Here is a 22,943-nt window from a genome sequence, read left to right on the forward strand (position 1 = left end):
ATTAGCCTTTAGCCCCTTTCCCACTGTGATTCTGGCAAATACACGGGTAATGTTTCCCGGCAATTGTTTCCGGGTCGCTAGATTTTGCACTTTCACACTACCAGTGATTACCTGGAATATGTGCATGCGTTCACACAGAACCCCTAAAGGTCCCGTAAACACATGTGGCATCAGGGTGTGACGTGTAATGTACGATTTGAAAACGCTAGGCAGGTTAACTTTCACTTAAGATGGCGAACTAACTGATCTCTGCTTCATTACAATTTGCACATTTTTTTTCTATCGAACATTGATCTGCCTTCAAAACACCCGGTAAAAGAGTCACGTGATATCATGCATCATCACTGACACACCCTTTACAGCATTAGTTCTGACTTTTGTTCACACAGAGCTCCTTCCGGGACTGAACCCGGCAATGTTACTAGATCCCTAACCCTGGATCAGTCCCGGGATGTGTTTGTGTTCAAACAGAAGGCGACCCGGCAATTTACTGGGTCCAATGTTCATTGTGAAAGGGGCTTTAGGCTCACCACTATAAAAGGCCACTCTAATATGTGCAGTTTACTGTATTGATGGTTCGAGGGGGGTGTCCGAAAACCAGTCAGTATCTGGTGTGACCACCATTTGCCTCACTACATATCTCCATCTGATAACTTTCCGCGATGCCGTCATCTTTACTTCAGAAGGTGACCCAGCTGACTTCACCAGAAAAAAAAACTCAACCCTAGCATCTAGTTGATTGTGAAGAAATTAATTTTATAATTCTACCAAATAGTATAATAAAAGATCTGTATTGCTGCTGAAAACATTGCGATACTATACCGTATCATTTTTCCCCCCACCCATAGTTATAAGTATATATCTCTTTTAGGGTCAAAACTATTTATTGAGTTTTTCTTTAAAAACTGCAGTCCATTGCAATGCAATGCTGTTTTATTAGATTCACATGGGTTTTATGTAAAAATATTTCTTTTCAGCAAAACAAGCTGTTTAGTTAGCTACAGAAGAAGCACATCATGTTATTATAAAACACATTGTTCCTTAGTTGTTTATACTCAATATTCAGTTAAATTTCTACAACTTCTGCTATAAAGGAGATATAGTCTTGCATAACCTCAATGCATAAATGATTATCCTCCAGATTCTCCAGCTCAAGACACTCATCCAGATAATAGAGCAGCACTTTTAAATATATAACTCATTGCCATTAATTATATAAACATATTATACATTTACATATTTTATTAAGTTTTATTTGAATCAATTTTAATTAATAAAATTCTAATATATATGCAGTGTATTGGTATAAATTATTTTTTTCTATTTAACGAATGTATTACATGTATCTAACTGTGATTTGATTTATTTCTCTTGTAGGCTAAATGATTGTGGCTTAACAGACAAAAGCTGTCCAGCTCTGGCTTCAGTTCTTGGATCAGATACCAATCTGAAAGAGCTGAACATGAACAATAATAATCTGCAGGATTCAGGAGTGAAGCTACTCTGCACTGGCCTGGAGAATATAAACTGCAAATTAGAGATACTGAGGTAAATTTTGTGACAATCATTAGTGTTTTGTTAATTTAAAATTTGAAAATTTGCAGGCTTTAAACCTCTGGAGTCTAAGGGTATTTTTGGGGCATGGAGAAGTTTTGTCATGCCCTGACATTTGTGCTTTTTTCAGTTTCTTATAAATATCTAAATGGGTGAAGTCTAATCTCACTGTAATCAGCACAAACTGGGCTATAATAATATGTGAAATGCATGTATGTACATTATTGTATTTTTGAGAAAAAAAAATGTTATGTGTGGTTAGTGAAAAACTAGAAATGTTAAATCACTTGAATAAGGCCATAAAACACATAAAGAAAAGGTTCCCGGGACTTTTGAGAACTGGAGCTTGTAGCCAAGAATTTTTCTTTCTAAATTATGTGAAAATCATCTTGTTTACTCACTCACAGAAAACAATATATTGATTTAAATTTTCTATGACACTTTTTGCTGGTAAAAGTCATATGCGAGTAGGCGTCAACTATCATGAATATCATTGTGATTTACACCTGAGAAGACAAAGGCCTGCATAATGAGCTGCATAATGAGCCTTTAAGTCAGCTGTGTGTCACTGAGAGGGAGGAGTTACAAGAAAGAATGTGAGGACAAAATAAATCTATATAATTATATGTTTGTAGTTTATTTAGAATATATTAAACTATCCTACAACATAATTTAATATCCACTTGGGGGAGCAGTTAAACAGTTTATTAGGAACAATCAAAGCTGACTTTCAAACTAATTTTTTTGCATCATTACTCCCGTCACACAATCCTTCAGAAATCCTTTTAACAATCTTATTTTCTACAAAAAAATAAATAAGTGTTATTATTATTATTATTATTATTATTATTATTATTATTATTTTATTAATGTTGAAAAGAGCTGAGAATATTTTTCAGGTTTTTTAGGGGGAATAAATTGAAAGAACAGCACTGTTTTTACATTTGTTAAAGTTATCATTATTTGTTAAATTTATATTATTTACATCAAGCTTTTGAATGGTATTGTATTGCATATTGTTATTGAAACTTCATAATATTTCACTTGATTATACATTTAGTCAGGAATTATAGTTTGGAAAAAGTCTTTGGAAAAAGACTAACTAGTAAAATGTTTACACATGTGAAAACTAGTACAATATATATATATATATATATATATATATATATATATATATATATATATATATATATATATATATATAAATAAAAAGAGACTTACTAATGTTTATGATCTCTGCTAGTGCTTCATTCTTATTTTCTGAGGAAATCCATTTCTCAAATCCTCAACCACATCACATCTTTTTGGGGTGAATTGTGTTATTCCTCTCATTGCAAAGCAAACAGTAAAATAAAAAACTTGAACAGTCTCGCTGTGTTTTCTTCTGTGTGGGCGTATACAAGCCGCGCGCTTCAGTTTGAATCTGAGGTCCCACTTTATATTAGGTGGCCTTAACTACTATGTACTTACAAAATAAGTACAATATACTTATTGTGTCCATATTGTTTTGTAAAACACTTTTGCTGCTATTGATGTGGGATAGGGGTAAGGTTAGGGAGAGGGTTGGAGGTATGGGTAAGTTTAAGGGTGGGTTAAGGTGTAAAGTATGGGTCAACAGTGTAATTATAAATGTAATTACAGAAATGAAATACAGATGTAATTACATGTCATTTAAAAAAATATATATAAGTACAATGTAAAACATGTATGTACACAATAAGTACTTTGTACTAAATTATTAATTAAAATGTAAGTACGTAGTAGTTAAGGCCACTTAATATAAAGTGGGTCCGAATCTGAATAGCGCGTTCAGTGCGGGGGGCGTGGTCACATTAGATATAATGAAGGGAGAGATGAAAAACAGACATCACATTGTTTTCATATGGATTACTTTATCACAGAATATCTGTTTTCGGCAGCACTTGTTTAGTTTAAAAGTAGTAACATGTCAAGCTTTCTATAGATATCTCTCTCATGTCTCTTTGTTGAGTATTCCCTGAGTTACAGTTCATTTTAATGATGTGTTTGTAAATTAAGATCAGCGCAGACAAAGGCTGCAGACAGCACGCCTTGATTGTTATCTTTATTTTATAAGTTCACAAAGTTTTTGTTGTTATTATGTCTGTATCCAAAAAAGTAGACCCTTTACACATTCGATTGATGTATTGATCTTATCTGTACGATTAAAACTAAAAGTGTAATTTAAGTTCTTTTCGTGGTTATCTCTACATTCCAGGGCCCTCATTTATCAACAGTGCATATACACAGATGTGTGTGTAATGAGTGCGTAAGAATGGTTTCATGCAAAGTGTGGGATCTTCCAACTTTTACTTTAACATAGGAATGTGTGTAAATATAAGCACAGCTCTGAGCATGCTTCAGCAGAGAATCTATTGCTAGAATGGCAATACTACAAAAAGAAAGTGCTGCTGCGTCTTTCCTGTGTCCTTTAATTGCAAATACTACATTTATAAATTAATAGTTCAAGTTAGATAATATATTTAGTCTTGTTTATCCCCCCAGGAAACAAGACTAAATATATTTTGCTTGTATAGTAAATGCATCTTGATTATTTAAACAAAAATAATAAGGTATGCCTTTTTTGCGTGCAGCTGGGAAGTCATTTGAAATGTAGCTTTAGTGTCATGACTGATCTTGCTTTGCTGGAGGATTCTGCAAACCATGCTCTGTGCAGAAAACATGTTTAAAAAGAGTGCACTGATCTGTTTAGTGAGCACACATAATGTCTTCTCAGTCGGTACTGCTTTCTTTTTCCACTATTTCGGGTGAGGACATTATAAATTCACATGATTTATAATGGGAGGTCTTGTCACTATATTGGAGGCATTTCTGAATGCAAATGTTTAAGTGTTTAAATGTTGTTGTTTTTTTAAGTCTAGATCTAGGCACGATGAGTAGACAGATTACTGGATCTCAATGTTCTTCACGAGTGAATCAGATCGCTGCTCTACTGCAGCGTAAACACTGTACACTCAACAAATTGACATATTTTTCAGTGTTACAAGGACATTTTTAAATTCTTGCCGCTGGATGTTTGTTGTGTGTTTTGTATAAGAGATTGCTGATTGAAAACATTTCTTTCATTTTTGACTTTGGTAACATCATCACCATCAGCAGTATTTGTCAACTGTCAGCTAAAACATACCGGTAAATATTCAGATTAAAACTGAAGTGTTTTATCTTTCTGCAGTCTGAATAACAACTGTATCACAGAAGGAGGTTGTCATGTTCTGGCTGCAGCTCTAAATTCAAACCCTTCAAATCTGACAGAGATGGATCTGAGTGAGAATAAACTAGGAAACCCAGGAATGAAGATCATCTCTACTCTATTTGAAAATGGACACTGTAGACTGGAAAAGCTGAAGTAAGTATTTTAAGTTTATCTCATTAATTATCCAGACTCTAGTGACCCACCACAGTTTCATAGATTTGAAAATATTTTACACTTATCAGGACTGCACAATTAATCTAAATATGCTTGACATTGTGATATGAGTTATTGTGGTCACAAAAGGCTGCATTTTAATTAAAAACACATGCTTAAGAGCGAAGTGCTTTTACATGTGAGCAGATCATGAGTTAGTTTTAATAAATCTTGTTCTTCAAGCAGTAACCTACAACATTAAGCGTCAGCACACTGGAGAAGAAGCACTGTCTTTAAAATTCATATCTATTGTTTTCTGTGTTCAAACACTGGTGGCATCACTCAAAATCTGTCAGTGGCTATTAACTTCAACACAACTCGCAAAGTTTCCAATTAAAAAATGTACTGGGGGCAGTCATGGCCTAACGGTTAGAGAGTTGGACTTGTAACCCAAAGGTTGCAGGTTCAAGTCTAAGGTCCGGTAGGAATTGTCTGTAGGGTGAGTAAATAACCAGCGCTCTCTTCCACCCTCAATACCACGACTGAGATGAGACACCTGAACAAGATCTGAACCCCCAACTGCTCCCTGGGCACCGCTGCATATGCTGCCCAATCCCTGGTTGTCCCCTCTAAAAATATGATTAAACAGCATGATGTGTATTGTAAATAACAGTTTTATACTTTAACCTTGTAAGTAGTAAAACAATGCAAACTGGGCATGAATGTGTTTTAAGTTTATAAATGTTTTGAGTCCCCCCCACCTTTGCCTCACAGTGCTTTGATCCAAATGCCTGCTTTCCTCTTTTACATCACCTCAGTGTTGCCGAGTTTGTGGTTTTCATGAGGAACTGGGCTACCTATCACTGTTTCTGTGGGTTGAAGCGACCCCAATAACATGATATGAATGTAAATTTTACCGGAGAAACCCCACAGCAAAATGTGTATTTTACCCCCAGAATGAATTTTTTACTGGGGAACCAAAAAATATTGAGTAGCAATTGGGTGGGTTTTGATGCAAAAACCCAGCAACCCAGCAAACCTGCATCACCTACACACACACACCAGTGAGAGAGAATAAAGTCAACAGTTGTGGAAATCGACTGTCAAGGCTATTTTATTCACTTATACATCATATGAAGTAATTAATTTCTCTTTAATACAGATGATGCCAATGTATTTTTCGATTAGTTTGCTATAGGGTTGACCCCAAACAGGGAGGTTCAAGTGATTTTCAAAACATTTCAGCCAGTGTATACATATCGCGGATATATTATTTACCTGATATAAGATGCATGTGGGTTTGAGTCAAGCACTTCATTTTAGCCTAGTACTATGGTGATATCTTTTCTGCGCACAGTGCGAGCAGGTCAAACTACAATGCAGAATATTAATAACTATGTAATTATCAGTAATTATGGCTATCGGATGTCTGACATGCCCCGCCCCCCAAACATATGATTTGACTATTAGTCGAATGTCAGCAAGATTCAAAAATTCAGATTCGACTATGAAAATCCTTAGTCGTGGACACCCCTAGTCTGCTATGTTAGCAATAATAATGTTAATTGCTTGATGGATGGTACTGTCTACAACGGACACCGGACAGCTTGAAGTTGTCTAATGTTGCACGATAACACTAAGTAGTAAGGCTGTGTATACTTGTTCTTAACGGGTAAACGGGAAATGGGTCAAATCCATGGAATAAGATAAAAAATGTGTTGTTGTGCTTCTGGATGTCAGAATGGAAATAATTTTTATAGAATAATGTATAATCTGGGCCGCATTAATGCACAGGTTTACCTGGGCTTAAGCTTAATCGGATTTTATAATTCGTTGGCTGTCCCTTTAAAATTACGCTTTATCGCTTTGCTTTGAATGCACGTGCGCTTTGCAAGTCCTGCTCGAGAAGAGTCAGTCAAACCCTTTCACTCAATGAACCCTGCAATCATCAGTCACAGTGGACATTATTTAATTGTCTGAAATCCAATAAAATTCATCATTGTCTGAAAGCATTCAGTTATTGGCCTATATCGAACTCACGTGACATACTTACGTGGAATTCTTTATAAGATAATTGCCGCCTATTCTAATGATGACAATAACTAATAGCTAATCTAATGTGACGTGCCATAAATACGAAAGTGGTTCGCAAAAAAAGAAAAGATATATTCATATAACCATGCGTATGACCATGTTTAACACTGTCAAAGGTACAAGACTTTAGAGGAAAATATGACATGCTTACTAAAAGTGCTATTTGTAGAGTACTTTACATTGCTAAAAATCATTCACTGTCTTGGTCTTGTTTTCAAATAAATGTATCAAAATTAATGTAAAAACTAAATTGTGTAAAATACTTCTCAGAGAATCTTTTTAGAATAGAGTGGGTCTCTTTTCCACTGGCCAAAGCAGTCTATAGTTTTAAACAAATCAAACGTTTAAGGGTATTTTAATATTTTTAAATATTTGATAGTAGAATCAGAAATACGGTGTGTATAAATAAGTGTACCTAATTGTCTGACGTGGCATTACTGACAAAATATAGAAGAAAAAAAACGTGCATATCTTATCATTGGCTTCAGATTCTGTCCTTCAGTCACAATACTATTTTCATGATGTTCAGAAGATCACTGAAGAAGTCAGCCTTCATGTTCTGATGACACATCCGGTGTGTAACGTCTGTGAGAGATGTCTGATTCATCCATTAATCATCTCTCCATTAATCTTTAAAATGTTTACCACTAAACATTCATTTTGGACTGACCTATATTTGGAAATAAAAACTAAATAAATGCTGTTTTATAAGAAAGTAATTAAGAATTGTTTTTATTCTGTTCATTTGTATCTCCAAACAGAAATTTGTAAAACTGAAAGCATTCAATAATTCTGAATAATATTTAATATGAAATGTATTTTAATCTAAGATGTGGTTTTGGTAATTTTATGTCTTAAATCTCTTGATCTGTTTCTGATATTTTTGTTGTGGCTAGTAGAAGTTCTGAATTGCAGTTCATTTAAAAGAAATGCTGGTGAGCAAGTTATTTTTCGGTCATAACGTGAATTTGGAAGGTTCGCTAAATTGTACGCTCCTGTAATTTCCATATTTTTTGGCAGATGATGTTAACAGATTTAATCAGATTTGTACAACAAAGTGTTTATAAACCTGTTGTGAACTAAACACAAACATAAGTTCACTGTTCAGTTTTCCACTAAAATAAAAGCCTTACATTTGAATGTAAAGAAATTAGGACAGCATTGTAAGTATGGTTTAGGCTTAAGAACTGTACTTTAAAATGCAAAATATTGTAATAGCAAATTAAAATAATAATTTCACAGTGTGATTATCATGCAAATCTCATATTGGTGGATAAAAGTGACGTGACATACACCCAAGTATGGTTACCCATACTCAGAATCCATGTTCTGCATTTAACCCATCCAAAGTGCACACACACACACACACACACACACTGTAAACAAACACCCGGAGCAGTGAGCATCATTTATGCTGCGGTGCCCGAGGAGTAGTTGGGGGTTCAGTGCCTTGCTCAAAGGCTCCTCGGTCATGGCATTGCCGGCTTGAGATTCAAACCCACAACCGTAGGGTTAGGAAACAAACTCTCTAATCACTAGGCCACGACTTCCCCACAAAGTATGTGTCAGAAATGGGATTAGTAGCTAAAATCAGTAGCTAAAGCAGCTATTTAGTTGTGTTCTCTCTTCTACAGGTTAAACTACATCAGTATTACAGATGAAGGTTGTGCTGCTCTGGCATCAGCGTTTAATTCAAACCTCAGAGAGCTGGATCTGAGCAGGAATCAAATAGAAGACTCTGGAGTGACAGAAATCTCCAGTCTGCTGAGAAATTCACAGACACTACAAATACTCAGGTCTGAATTTGGTTAATTTAAACATAAATCAATGTAAAGCTCTAGCTGGTCTTTAAACTGGCACTGTGTCACAAGGAATGGGTCAGTAATGTGAAATTTTTGTGTTGGTGTAGATGCATTTATAAAATATTGACAAACAGATTGATTTTTGGAGATTATGGGAAATGTTAATATCCTAATGGTGTAATAAATGTTTTTAATGTGTTTTATTTAGTCTTTCTGAAGACTTTCAGATTGCAGTATTATTGAAGAAGGTTATAATAAAGTTACATAATTTTGTTATTAAAAAATCTTATAACTCAAATGTTACATTATATTGACAATAGCTCTTTTTTAATATGCATCAGCATTTTTTTTATTTTATCCTGGATCTTCAGAAAAGCTTGTATTCGTAAAGTACTGCAGTCTCTGAGGGACTGAGTAATTTTGATTGCAACTGAAGGTTATAATTGTGGGAAATTAAGATTACGTTCACCAATATATAACTTTACCCAGCTTTACTGTGAAAAGAGTCAATTCAGGCAAAAATGTCTGTAGTGCATCTTTTTATTTTCTTCATTCTAGAACATGTACTTCTATGACAATCTGTTATAATGAAGAATAACATATTTTTCTAATAGACTTTCAGACTGCAGTATCACTGAAGAAGGTTATAAAGCTCTGTCTTCAGCTCTGAGATCAAACCCTTCACACCTGATAGAGCTGGATCTCACAGGAAATGATCCTGGAGAATCAGGAGTGAAGCTGCTCAGTGATTTACTACAGGATCCAAACTGTCAACTTAAGACTCTGAGGTGAGACCTGATGAAATAATGCTGAATAAATGATACACATTTGAGTTATTCATATTATATTTTTCTAATAATTTAACGGCCTCGAGTCAATTATTTAGCTTATACTGTGGTTGCCACACCTAAAGACATCAATCAGATGATAGATTTAAAGGGATTCATCTGGTTTTTGTACTTGAATCACTGTTGTGAGTAGGATTATTTGTTCCGCATCTCATCCAATGCCTCTTTTGCTGAATCCAAAACATGATTTTAAAGCTGGTAATGGAGGCTTGAGCCTTTGATAGCATTCTAATGCAATTATTAATGAAGTTATTAAAAAGAGAGGGAGAGAGACAGAGACGCACAGAGAGAGAGAGATAGAGAGGGAGAGAGAGAGAGAGAGAGCTTGTGTGAATTAGGCTTCCTCTGTGCTTTCCTCAACAGTGTTCTGCAGCAGTGTCTCTAAACAGCTGTTATTACCTCGCTAATGAGAAATGTCATGTGTGTTTACTTTCAGAAAATCATCTGTCATAATGTTGTTTTTACATTTACATTTATTCATTTAGCTGACGCTTTTTATCCAAAGCGACTTACAATTGCTATATATGTCAGAGGTCGCACGCCTCTGGAGCAACTAAGGGTTAAGTGTCTTGCTCAGGGACACATTGGTGTCTCACAGTGGATTCGAACCCGGGTCTCCCACACCACAGACGTGTGTCTTATCCACTGCGCTAACACCAGTGATATGAACTGTAATGAGGTCAAGAGAGCTGCCTGGAACTACGTTCACCGTGCGTTTCCCAGAAAAATAATGTTCGTCAGCCAATTAGATTCAAGCATTCAGTGGCCCTGTAGTATAAATTATATTATATTATTACACTTATTCAGTAGGTACACAATTTGTTGTTGAAAATGATCAAACATGAAAGATGAGATGCTGCAGCTGCTGTTGTTTTGATGATAAATGTCAGCACAGTTTAGTTGTGTTAAATGTTACAGGTTAATCAGACATTTTGGGTCAGTAGATGTGCTGGTGTTTAGTAGTTTGGTGCCTCGATAGTTAACATTTATGATTGCGTTATTGTGGACATTTCTCATGAAACATATTCAGTGTGATTTATTAAACTGATTGTTTAAATATTACTGAATGCACTGTACATTAATTTCCATCAAGCTCAGATTCACAACACTGTAGATCTACTACAGCAGATCAATCACAGACCACAAACATGTGATGTGTGTCAGGAGAGGATCTGTGATAATTGTGCATAGACAGACATCAGTTAAATAAAACTATCCAGAGTAGTGGTGGGCGATATGAGCTAAAATTAATATCACAATATTTTACACTGTCCAGGAGATATCGATATTATATTGTGATATGAGAAAAAAAAAATTCATTCAAATTTTTAACTTTACATAACTAGAAAAAATTAGGGACTGGAGATAGAACTGAAAAGTATTTTTTTTATTGTGCCATTGTTTTACTCAAAAAGTGCAAATGTGCAACAAAAGGTAGGTCTGTAAGGTAGGTCATTCCTCCATCATTCAGAGTCACATAATCCTTCAGAAATCATTCTAATATGAAGATTTTCTGCCCAGGAACTATTTCTGATTATTGTCAATGTTGTAAACATTTGCGCTGCTTAATATTTTTAAAATTGTTCTTTGTGTCAGAGCGCCAGGGTTCATCAGAAAGAGTACGGGCATCACTTTACTGTCATGGATTTGTCTCGTCACATCAACAACAGAAAACATCAATGAGCTCTGTTTGCTTTTGTCAAATTGAGCTGCTCGCATCTGGTGTAGACGCTCAGAGCAGAACCATGCATCGTTCACTTATATTTCTACATGACTCCGTGCAATACAACTCTGATTCATCAGTCGCTTCATCTAGTGGTCTGTTATTGATACTTCACTTCACTTCACTTCATCTACAGCGATATCGTTGACTTGATTGCAAATTAAAACAGACACTATTTCAACTGAACAGAGATGACATCAATGAATTCAATGATGAACTGCCTTTAACTATCATTTTGCATTATTGAGACACTGTTTTCCAAATGAATGTTGTTCAGTGCTTTGGCGCAATGTATTTTGTTTAAAGCACTATATAAATAAAGGTGATTGATTGATTGATTGATTGATACAACCAGAACTGCTACAACTGATAACTGAGCGCAAATGTTGAGTCATTAAAATAGGTCAGATGAATATTTTGTGTTCAATTATTTACTTGATAAGCGGTGAAATTATACAGTGTAGTCTTCATCACCCGGCAGAGGTTTATTTTGTAAAATAATCTGCTGACTGTACACCATCCCTCAGTTTGGGAACCACTGGAGCAGGTGATCTGTGCTTTATTAGTTTGGTCTGTTACTGTTGGTCTGTTATGCTCTGTGTTTGATTACTAATGCCTGTGTAGTACACAGAGGACAAAAACATTCAGCCTTGACTCTTTATCATCAATTGTGTTCAAATTTGCAAAGTGTATGAAATTGAACAATGCTATATAAATGCAAAATTATAATTCATGAATATATAACTGTTTCCAAATAGCAAAATCCATATCATGGAACAACATAATACTGCTAGTCACTTTCCTACCCACCCCTAATCCCGTGATGATCTGAACCCAGATCATGTTCTCTGTTAGTGGATCAGCATCCAGTGTTTGGTGAATTCTGCTACATAATAATAGGAAGAGCCGGCATCAAAATATCAAAGTTTCTTTTAAATTTACTTTGAAATATTTCTGAAGAATGATTTGTATATTTAAATGTTCAGCTGTTTAAACTTGAACTAGAGCTTTTGGTTACAAACAGTGTTTGGTGATCTTTAAATGTTTTGTGATGTAATGCACACTGAATTGATTCCAGCTTCATCTTCTCTTCTGCAGGTTTTTGGGTCCTGCTGCAGATGAAGGCTGTCAGTATGTGACTGGAATTGTGGGTAAAAACCCGTTACTCCTGAGAGAGCTGGATCTGAGTAAACATGAACTAGGAGACACAGGAGTGAATCAGATCTCTGCTCTACTGCAGGATAAACACTGTACACTCAACACACTGAAGTGAGTATCTTACATCATTTCACATGTTACATGACTAGTAATGTTACAGTCATCTATTTGACGTCTATTTGTCTTCACACTAGGGGTGTAACGATTCACTCGTTTTCTCGATGCATTGATTACAAACCCTGATGATGTATATGCATCGATCATGAAACATGATTTTTGAATCGTGAATGAACGATTTCAGACAGTAATTGATTTAAAACGCTAAGAAATGAATGAATCGTGATTTCTATAGTGATTAGATGCTTTCAAAATATATACACATTCAATACTACAAGCACAAATTAATGTTGAAATTAATGTCGCTTCTCTCCTTCACGCGCTCCACTGTTTACCGCTTGAGACTGTCTCAGGATTGCGCTCACTCTCCGTTCGTCTCTGACGCAGCTGATGACGTGTGATCTAGTCTCAGGACTCGTGGCCAGTAATACTAAAGTGAAGTAGCTTTACTTTTCTGTAGTTTGTCAGTGGTTCTCTGAATCTTACCGACGGTGTTACCTGAGCAGTTGAAAACTGTATTTATTACATGGACGGAGTAGAAATGTAAGTGTCTAAAGCACACGCTCAGTTCCATTGAATGTTAAATTTGTTTTAACAATGCTGATGAACCGAATGTATGAAGGAAACTGTTAAAATAATCACAGCATTAACAATGGCCTTGAAATAAGAGCGCAAGGTTTATCTGATAATCAGATGCATGAAAGTAATGTCTGTTGCTTTAGAAACAGACATTTGGCGAGTTTTCTCTAAGGATCATCATTCACTGATGGAGAGGAGAAGTTATAGCATTTTATTTTGTGTAAATGAGATAAAGAAGTTTTCACACTGAAAGAGAAGTGATCTCTCTCTCATAGACGTGCCAGGCTTTATCTGCAGCTAAACAGAATAAAAGCAGAATGAACTGATGAAACGTTAAGAAGAAAAAACACAATAAATAAATAAAATTTATGAATGATGCAGTGCTAATTGACATATAATTTATTATACTTTATCATAAAGTATATTTTCTACCTTATTCTGAGCAGAAAATGTAAATAATAGCTAATTAAATGTAGTAGACTATATAAAAGAATCATAAAATATCCATTTGGAAAAACTCAGGAAAAAAAATTAGGAAAAAAGATAAATTAAAAATGATTATTGTTGAACAGTGTATTTGATGTCTTACAGCAAATTAAAAGTAATAAAAAAGAAGATATTTCATTGAAATAAAATAAAATAAATGGTAATAATTCTGATAATACATAGGCTGCATGCATAAAATGATTGTTTTTGACATTTCTGTCACTTCTGTAATGATGGCTAGGCCCCTGGGTGACAAAATGTTAGCTTATGCATAATAGTTTTAAAGCTCTTTTTTAAATCTTGGCTTACATAGATTTTTACGTATGCCATGTAATGCCATAGCATCAATAAACTAGCATCTAACATGAAGGCTGCTGTAACTGCCCCCTGACTAAGCATTTAAAGAATTAAGGGGAAGCATTTAAATAATCCTGTGAATGCTCTTAAAGAGTGTAGAATCAAATTGTTATAATTGAATCAAATTTAATTGTGAATCGAATCAAATTGTTCTAAATTTGCAAAAATCGTTCTTAAATAAAGCATTACAATTAAGCATTATATTAAAATTAATTTTTTTTATATATATATTAGTGGTGGGCATAGATTATTTTTTTTAAAATCTAGATTAATCTCACTGTGATCTTGAAATTAATCTAGATTAATCTAGATTAAAATGGCTCATTCGAATTCTGCCGAATTCTGGTATTCAGAATGTGTTACCCAAATAAAATTGACAAACAGTAAGTCTTTGAAAAGGGGTTTATCAAGCTAGGTGGTGCATTAGAAAAGGGGCTCATCTCCTGTTTCCAAAATGCATCACAAAGTGATGTCAAGGTACAGAAACAAAATAATTAAATTAAAAATAGCACTGGATAGTCTTCAATGTAAAAATGAAATATACAATCAAACCTACATTTATTCAGACACCTTCAACATTTCTCACATTATTACAGTTTTGCTATATATATCAAAAACTATATCTGGTGTCTGAATAATTTTTGGTTTGACTGTTAAAACTACAAAGTAATTCAGTCAAAAGCAGTGAGTGATTTTCATTTTCATTTTCTTGGATTAACATTACAGCAGCCAGTAGCTAAATTAGGCGCGTTCCCTTTAAGAGAGACGATGAACGCATCCAATATAAAACACATCCCATTTTTTCCTTAACTGTTTACTTTCACTTAAGAAATAACTGACAGTTATTCGAGCATAATTTCCAAGGTGGATATTTTGACATATTTTGTATGTATTTGTCGGCACAAGAGCAAAAATAAGCAAATGCGATGTTCAAGTGTTTTGAGACGCCTTTCTCTGCGTAAGCCCTGAACACCAGAACACCGCAAGTACTGAATTGGGTTCTTTCACATCTTTTTGTTTATTCAAACTGCGATTTGTATTTGTTCGTTCAGGTGCAGGAGGGACTTTGAGGAGAACTTCGCAGAAGAGAGCTCGGTTCAGTGTCGCTGTCCGTGATACGCGACTCTCTCTCACTCTCTCAGCACCGAACACAGCGCGAGTGACCAGTTACTCTGTTCAGCTTTTCCACGTCTTGTGTTTGCATGCTTTAATGTTTAAATCGACAAGCGGCAAGGCTTAAAAACATGTGAAAAAGATAAGCTTTCATGACGATGCGCAGCAGTGGCCCATCAACTGTCCTGAGCATCATTTTAGGCTGGCCTCAGCCAGTTGGTTATATAAAATATCAAGGTGAAAGTCATCATAGCTCGCTTAGTATAGACCCAGCTACATACATACATACATACATACATACATACATACATACACACATGTAAGCATATAAATATAGTGCCATTTGCACTTCTGATTAGATGCTAACTGAATTTAATTGTCTCTGTGTTTACTCTGCACAATGGCAAAGTTGAATCTAATCTTATTACTGGTGTGCAACTTTTGTGACAACAGAACTGTTCACAACTGCTTTTAGTTTAATGTTAGTATTTTATAAAGTGTAAAAGTTCTAATTAAATGGCACCTATTGTGCAAAATCCACTTTTACATGCTGTTAAAAATCCACCCACTTCTTGTTTTTAAACCTCCATTAAATCAAATCAGTCTTATTAGACCAGCTGTTCTGATATTCTGAGCAGTGTGATGTCATTGTTTAGGCTCCGCCTAAAATGTCAAAGTTACTAATGGATGCTAACATTGTCATCTATGATGTGCAACATAAACACCCACTGCTACAATCTCAGAAAAAGTAGTCTGGTATGGAGTCAAAATAATGCTATATATATATATATATATATGCAAAAAATAAAGTTATTCAAATGAAAATTTAAGTATTCAGGAAAATAATTTTGCTTTTTGCAATCAAAAATAAATAATTGCAAAAGAAAATAAATATTGGGAGAAAAAAATTAAGTGTTGCATTGCGTTAACCAATCAGGAGCCTGCTAGGAGTCACTCATTCAACATGGAGGAACGACTGATGCTGTCAGTGAGCAGTCAGCTGGAGCTATATGACAAAAGTTCATATTTCTATAGAGACAGGAATAAAAAGGACCTATATACATAAAACATATTAATATATTAATTGAATAAAGGCAAAAGATAAGAAACATTTCGTTTTACCCCAAACTAATTATATTTTATCTTGAACCACTAGCCAGCGGCAAATGTCAGAAGGTCTAGCCGAGGTGAGGCTGCTCTCGGCGGATACATGAGGACTGAGCTCCCACTGATTGCATGGTTGAAAAATTCGAACTTTGGCGTCAATTCGTGCCGCGTTAACCAATCAGGAGCCTGCTAGGAGTCACTCATTCAACTCAGCCCCCCCCCCCCCATGACAAGAATTCGTGTCTGTTGAGAAGCTAATTTCACATGTGAATGAAGCAAATTTCACGCGCGAATTAAGCAAATTATCTCAAAATGTTCAAACGGCAAATTGGACGCAGTAGAAGCAAATTTGACGCTCTATTCGCGTTTATTTCGATATTTGACCAATGTTTTGATAAAACATTGTTGAAGTGACAGTTAATTAGTAATTTATGTCAGGAGTTTAATTAATTGTTTATTTATTTGGATCCCCATTACTGTTACCTTGTTTTTTTCCTGGGGCCCATAAAAGTGCTGAAATGCATGTACAGTTAAAATAAACAAAACCTTGCAGATGGAACCACTTACACACCTGAGCTCACCTGACGCGTAACATGTCAGTGACAATACCCACTAAAAACCAATTTATATACAAAAGATTTTGGATTGTTTTTAAATAGAGCATTGTGCATATACTGTAACAGAGAAGACTTATATTAAGTTTGTCCTCCATCTTTAGCCAGCCCAATACATTTAGTTTTAGATATATTGAGAGCTAATTTATTAAGTTTCACCCAATTTGTAATGGCATTAAGTTCATTCTGCAAGGTACAACTTATGTCAGTTATTGTAGGTGATGCATAAATCATTGTAGCATCAACTGCATACAGTACAACATCTGCTCTTGAAACAGCATGTGACAAATTATTGACAAACACAGAAAACAACAATGGACCCAAACAGCTGCCCTTAGGAATACCGCATGACAACTGCTTACAATCAGAAAAGCTCCAGTTGAAAAATACCCGCTGACTTCTACCAGAGAGATAACTGCATATCAAGGACACAGACTGATGTGAAAACCCATAGCACTTAAGCTTAGACAGTAAAATGTCATGGTCAATAACATCAAAAGCTGCTGTGAAATCCAGCAGCACAGCACCCACAAGCTTTTTGTCATCCATAAAAGTTAGCTACTGGTTTACCATTTGTACCAATGCAGTGTTAGTGGAGTGTCCTGGCTTATAAGCATGCTGTGAATTAGAGAGCAAATTATTTGATACAAAGTACTGCATCATTTGATTTAAAAAGTAACTTTTAAAATATTTTGCTCAATATACAGTAGGTGGAATGTTAATTGGTATACAATTCGATTCAGTGAGACCTAATCTATCATCTTTCACTAAAGGTATAATTTTAGACTGCTTCCAAATTTCCTGGAAACACCCCACTTATCACAGATATATTAAAAATGTGACTAATAGACTTGCATAAGGTATTAGCAACAGTATTAAAAATTTTGCCATCCAAGTGATCTATACCTGCAGTTTTTTCCTCCGGGAGAGATTTTAACACCTTTCACACAAAGTTGTGGGGAATTAAAACTTTGTTGTATTTCTATCAAGAATCAGGAGAAATTGTACAAAAATCACGAGAAGTGTCAATTATTTGATTATATGAACAACTTATTTGTTTTTCTGTTTAGAAGACCAAATTGTGGAAAATTATCCAAAGGTGTTCAGACACTCTTCCTCTGTTTTTTGTTTTATCAAGACATTGTGACTTTATTAAATTGTTTTCTTCTATCTTCTCTCTTTCTCTCAATGTAGATTAAGATGCTGTGATTTGACAGATGAAGGTTTTTCTGCTGTGACTTCATGAACATAACGTGTCTGATTCATTGTGTTTTCTTTCTGTCTTCAGTCTGTGTGGATGCAGTATGACAGAGAAACAGTGTCTCATCCTGACTTCAGCTCTGAAATCAAACCCATCACACCTGAGAGAACTGAACCTGAGCATGAATGAACTACTAGGAGACTCTGGAGTGAAACACCTCAGTGATCTACTGATGAACACACAATTCAAGCTGGAGAAACTAGAGTTAGTATCATTATACTCTACAGCAGTTACAGTCAGATTAAAGATTACTGTTTACCTTCAGGAAAAGAGAAGGAAAGGATGTGACGTGTGGCCAAATATAGTGTCCCATACTCTGAACATCTGCATTTAACACACACACACACACTCACACACACACTCTCTCTCACACACACACACCTGCGGCGCTGAGGAACAGTTGGGGTTCAGTTCTTGTTCGAGGGTCTCATCTCAGTCAATCAATGTTCTCTCTTCTACAGGTTAAACTGCATCAGTATTACAGATGAAGGTTGTGCTGCTCTGGCATCAGCGTTTAATTCAAACCTCAGAGAGCTGGATCTGAGCAGGAATCAAATAGGAGACTCTGGAGTGACAGAAATCTCCAGTCTGCTGAGAAATTCACAGACACTACAGATACTCAGGTCTGAATTTGGTTAATTTAAACATAAATCAATGTAAAGCTCCAGCTGGTCTGTAAACTGGCGCTGTGTCACAAGGAATGGGTCAGTAATGTGACATTTTTGTGTTGGTGTAGATGCATTCATAAAATATTGACAAACAGATTGATTTTTGGAGATTATGGGAAATGTTAATATCCTAATGGTGTAATAAATGTTTTTAATGTGTTTTATTTAGTCTTTCTGAAGACTTTCAGATTGCAGTATTACTGAAGAAGGTTATAATAAAGTTACATAATTTTGTTATTAAAAAATATTATAACTCAAATGTTACATTATATTGACAATAGCTCTTTTTTAATATGCATCAGCAATTTTTTATTTTATCCTGGATCTTTAGAAAAGCTTGTATTTGTAAAGTACTGCAGTCTCTGAGGGACGGAGTAATTTTGATTGCAACTGAAGGTTATAATTGTGGGAAATTAAAATGCAAGAATTGCAGATTACGTTCACCAATATATAACTTTACCCAGCTTTACTGTGAAAAGAGTCAATTCAGGCAAAAATGTCTGTAGTGCATCTTTTTATTTTCTTCATTCTAGAACATGTACTCCTATGACAATCTGTGTTATAATGAAGAATAACGTATATTTTTCTAATAGACTTTCAGACTGCAGTATCACTGAAGAAGGTTATAAAGCTCTGTCTTCAGCTCTGAGATCAAACCCTTCACACCTGATAGAGCTGGATCTCACAGGAAATGATCCTGGAGAATCAGGAGTGAAGCTGCTCAGTGATTTACTACAGGATCCAAACTGTCAACTCAAGACTCTGAGGTGAGACCTGATGAAATAATGCTGAATAAATGATAAACATTTGAGTTATTTATATTATATTTTTCTAATAATTTAATGGCCTCGAGTCAATTATTTAGCTTATACTGTGGTTGCCACACCTAAAGACATCAATCAGATGATAGATTTAAAGGGATTCATCTGGTTTTGTACTTGAATCACTGTTGTGAGTAGGATTATTTGTTCCGCATCTCATCCAATGCCTCTTTTGCTGAATCCAAAACATGATTTTAGAGCTGGTAATGGAGGCTTGAGCCTTTGATAGCATTCTAATGCAGTTATTAATGAAGTTATTAAAAAGAGAGGGAGAGAGACGCACAGAGAGAGAGAGAGAGAGAGAGAGAGAGAGAGGGAGAGAGAGAGAACTTGTGTGAATTAGGCTTCCTCTGTGCTTCCCTCAACAGTGTTTTGCAGCAGTGTCTCTAAACAGCTGTTATTACCTCGCTAATGAGAAATGTCATGTGTGTTTACTTCCAGAAAATCATCTGTCATGTTGTTGTTTTTGTTAGTCCTGTAACTTCTGTTATAACAGCTTTACTATATGTGAAGTGATATGAACTGTAATGAGGTCATGAGAGCTGCCTGGAACTACGTTCACCGTGCGTTTCCCAGAAAAATAGTATTCTTCAGCCAATTAGATTCAAGCATTCAGTGGCCCTGTAGTATAAATTATATTATATTATTACACTTATTCAGTAGGTACACAATTTGTTGTTGAAAATGATCAAACATGAAAGATGAGATGCTGCAGCTGCTGTTGTTTTGATGATAAATGTCCGCACAGTTTAGTTGTGTAAAAGTTACAGATTAATCAGACATTTTGGGTCAGTAGATGTGCTGGTGTTCAGTAGTTTGGTGCCTCGATAGTTAACATTTATGATTGTGTTATTGTGGACATTTCTCATGAAACATATTCAGTGTGATTTATTATCCTGGTTGTTTAAATGTTACTGAATGCACTGTACATTAATTTCCATCAAGCTCAGATTCACAACACTGTAGATCTACTACAGCAGATCAATCACAGACCACAAACATGTGATGTGTGTCAGGAGAGGATCCGTGATAATTGTGCATAGACACAGACATCAGTTAAATAAAACTATCCAGAGTAGTGGTGGGCGATATGAGCTAAAATTAATATCACAATATTTTACACTGTCCAGGAGATATCGATATTATATTGTGATATGAGAAAAAAAAGGCAAAATATTTTAACTTTACATAACTAGAAAAAATTAGGGATTGGAGATAGAACTGAAAAGTATTTTTTATTGTGCCATTGTTTTACTCAAAAAGTGCAAATGTGCAACATAAGGTAGGTCTGTATGAATTAAATTAAATATTGTGTGTTTGAGTTGCCCGGTGGTTCCCAAACTTTTTTGTGACCTTTGTAGGCACCACCCCCTTCTTTTTTTCTTTTTTTTTTTAAGTCTCATATGCTCACCAGGGCTACAGTTTTTTAAAGTACAGTGATTGTGATAATAATGTGAATATTGTCAATTTAAATTATCTATTTGGATGTTTTAACATATAGGCTACCGTATGGTCAATTCCCATGAAAAATATTCAGTGTGAGGAGTTATCCTGACTGTTTAAAAGTTACTGAATGCACTGTACATTAATTTCCATCAAGCTCAGATTCACAACACTGTAGATCACTCATCTAGAATAGAGAACTGGATTGCTCATGACGTCGTGAAAGTGAATCACCATATTGGTAATCCCTTTTGTCTGTGTAAATGTTCTATTGAATTAATTGGAAATTGTATGATTTTAATGAGACATCACATAAGTCAGCTTTTTAAAACTGAAGTATCCCTGTACATTCTTACAATGCAAACACTCAAGGGAATTTCCTCTATTTATTAAAAAGCTATGTTCAGTAGGGAACATTATGAACACGATAAACATCAGACAGACACGACCTCATCATATAACAAATGACAAAGTGCTCGTTCTTAAATCTGAAAAAAGATTTATGTTTCATAAACACATATCTGTATTCGCATTGAACAGTTATTTATCAATTATATAATTCTGTTATAGTGTTTTTAATCGTACATTAGGTGCTAACTGTAAATGTTTCAACAAGAATTTCGTTAACAGCATTTATTTTGAAGCAGGTAATGATTTAAATGGTGGTTAAATTATTATTAATTTAGCATACAATATTTTACATGGAAACAGTAGCTAATGCTAGTAAACATATTTGCGCTATTTTGGAGATACTGAAATAGAGGTCTTAACGGGTCCAAAAATTTGTGCCCGAACCCAAAAGATATCCTTAATGTACTAGACTGAACCGACCCGGACCAGTCTATTATTTCAAAAGCTGGACCCAAACCCATCTGGAAGACAAAGCCCCGACTGGACCCGATTGAAACATATTCCACCTTAAACTGCTATTGCAAGCCAATAAACCTGTTGCGAAAAATACAACTTTTTGTTTTACCTAATTTAAGGAGCCATAATCTCTCTTCTTTGTACCTGACTGCCTGTGATGCATTCAAGTTATTTTTCGCGTTATTCCAAGTCTGAGCTCAATCCACTCATTATTTCAGCTTCAAAAGTCCACTTGATGTCACAGTGACGGATGACAAATGCAACTGTGCACATGTACATTCTGACTCGAATTTAACTCGCATAATAACTTCGACTGTTTGCCCTTTTGAACTATAATAACGATCGCTCGTTCAGTGCCATGGCTGCTCTGTCTATCATCTCTGTGCTCTCTGCTCTGCTTCGAGTCTGAATCTGACCACTAAAACTTTGATTAAACTGTTCATTTATATTATTATAAAAATGGGAGAAAATGTAAAGCGCGGTTTGGCTGTCAAAGTCATTGTGTCCTTCACTGGTTGCCATAGAAACCTTGCTTTTTTTTTTGCCTCACACTTTTCTTTTCCTAATTTTACAAGTGGCAAGTTACAAAAAAACAAGCAGTGTCTGATCACAGCCGGGTGTTCCTCGAGTCTGATGATCGCACGGGCATTACACACAATGTTAAACAGACCCGGGACCCGAGGTAATATATTCGGACCTGACCCTGACCCGGCTGATCATTTAAAATATAGACCCGAACCCATTCGGGTCAACGGGTCTCGGGTGCACTGTGAAGACCTCTAGTCTGAAATAGATGTTGCTCAATCAGGACATTAAAATTATACACACCATAATTTATTAAAAGAATAACTGAATACAGACAGTACATACATGAAATTAAGCTATAATATACTGTATATAAAATATAAATTAAGCTTTTCATTTTAGTAAAGAACAATATTAACAG

At 35.2% G+C, this 22,943-nt stretch overlaps 1 protein-coding gene across 1 annotated transcript; it reads left to right on the plus strand.

Annotated features, from left to right (window-relative positions):
- The first annotated feature begins 1,378 nt into the window (after positions 1-1,378).
- LOC113098712 (ribonuclease inhibitor-like) lies at positions 1,379-9,851 on the plus strand. Its single transcript, XM_026263748.1, has 4 exons — positions 1,379-1,548; positions 4,766-4,939; positions 8,668-8,829; positions 9,450-9,851. Exons 1-4 carry the CDS (start codon positions 1,463-1,465, stop codon positions 9,625-9,627), a joined length of 600 nt encoding a protein of 199 aa, XP_026119533.1. The 5' UTR covers positions 1,379-1,462; the 3' UTR covers positions 9,628-9,851.
- Positions 9,852-22,943: the final 13,092 nt, after the last annotated feature.

Source organism: Carassius auratus, unplaced genomic scaffold, assembly GCF_003368295.1.
Source record: "Carassius auratus strain Wakin unplaced genomic scaffold, ASM336829v1 scaf_tig00216618, whole genome shotgun sequence".
In the NCBI taxonomy this organism is placed as follows: domain Eukaryota; kingdom Metazoa; phylum Chordata; class Actinopteri; order Cypriniformes; family Cyprinidae; genus Carassius; species Carassius auratus.

Excerpts from the sequence above, each read along its gene's own strand:
- LOC113098712 (XM_026263748.1), top strand. The coding sequence starts at position 1,463 with ATGAACAATAATAATCTGCAGGATTCAGGAGTGAAGCTACTCTGCACT. Across the intron at positions 1,549-4,765 it reads TGCAAATTAGAGATACTGAG|TCTGAATAACAACTGTATCA; the intron begins GTAAATTTTGTG and ends ATCTTTCTGCAG. Across the intron at positions 8,830-9,449 it reads CAGACACTACAAATACTCAG|ACTTTCAGACTGCAGTATCA; the intron begins GTCTGAATTTGG and ends TTTTTCTAATAG.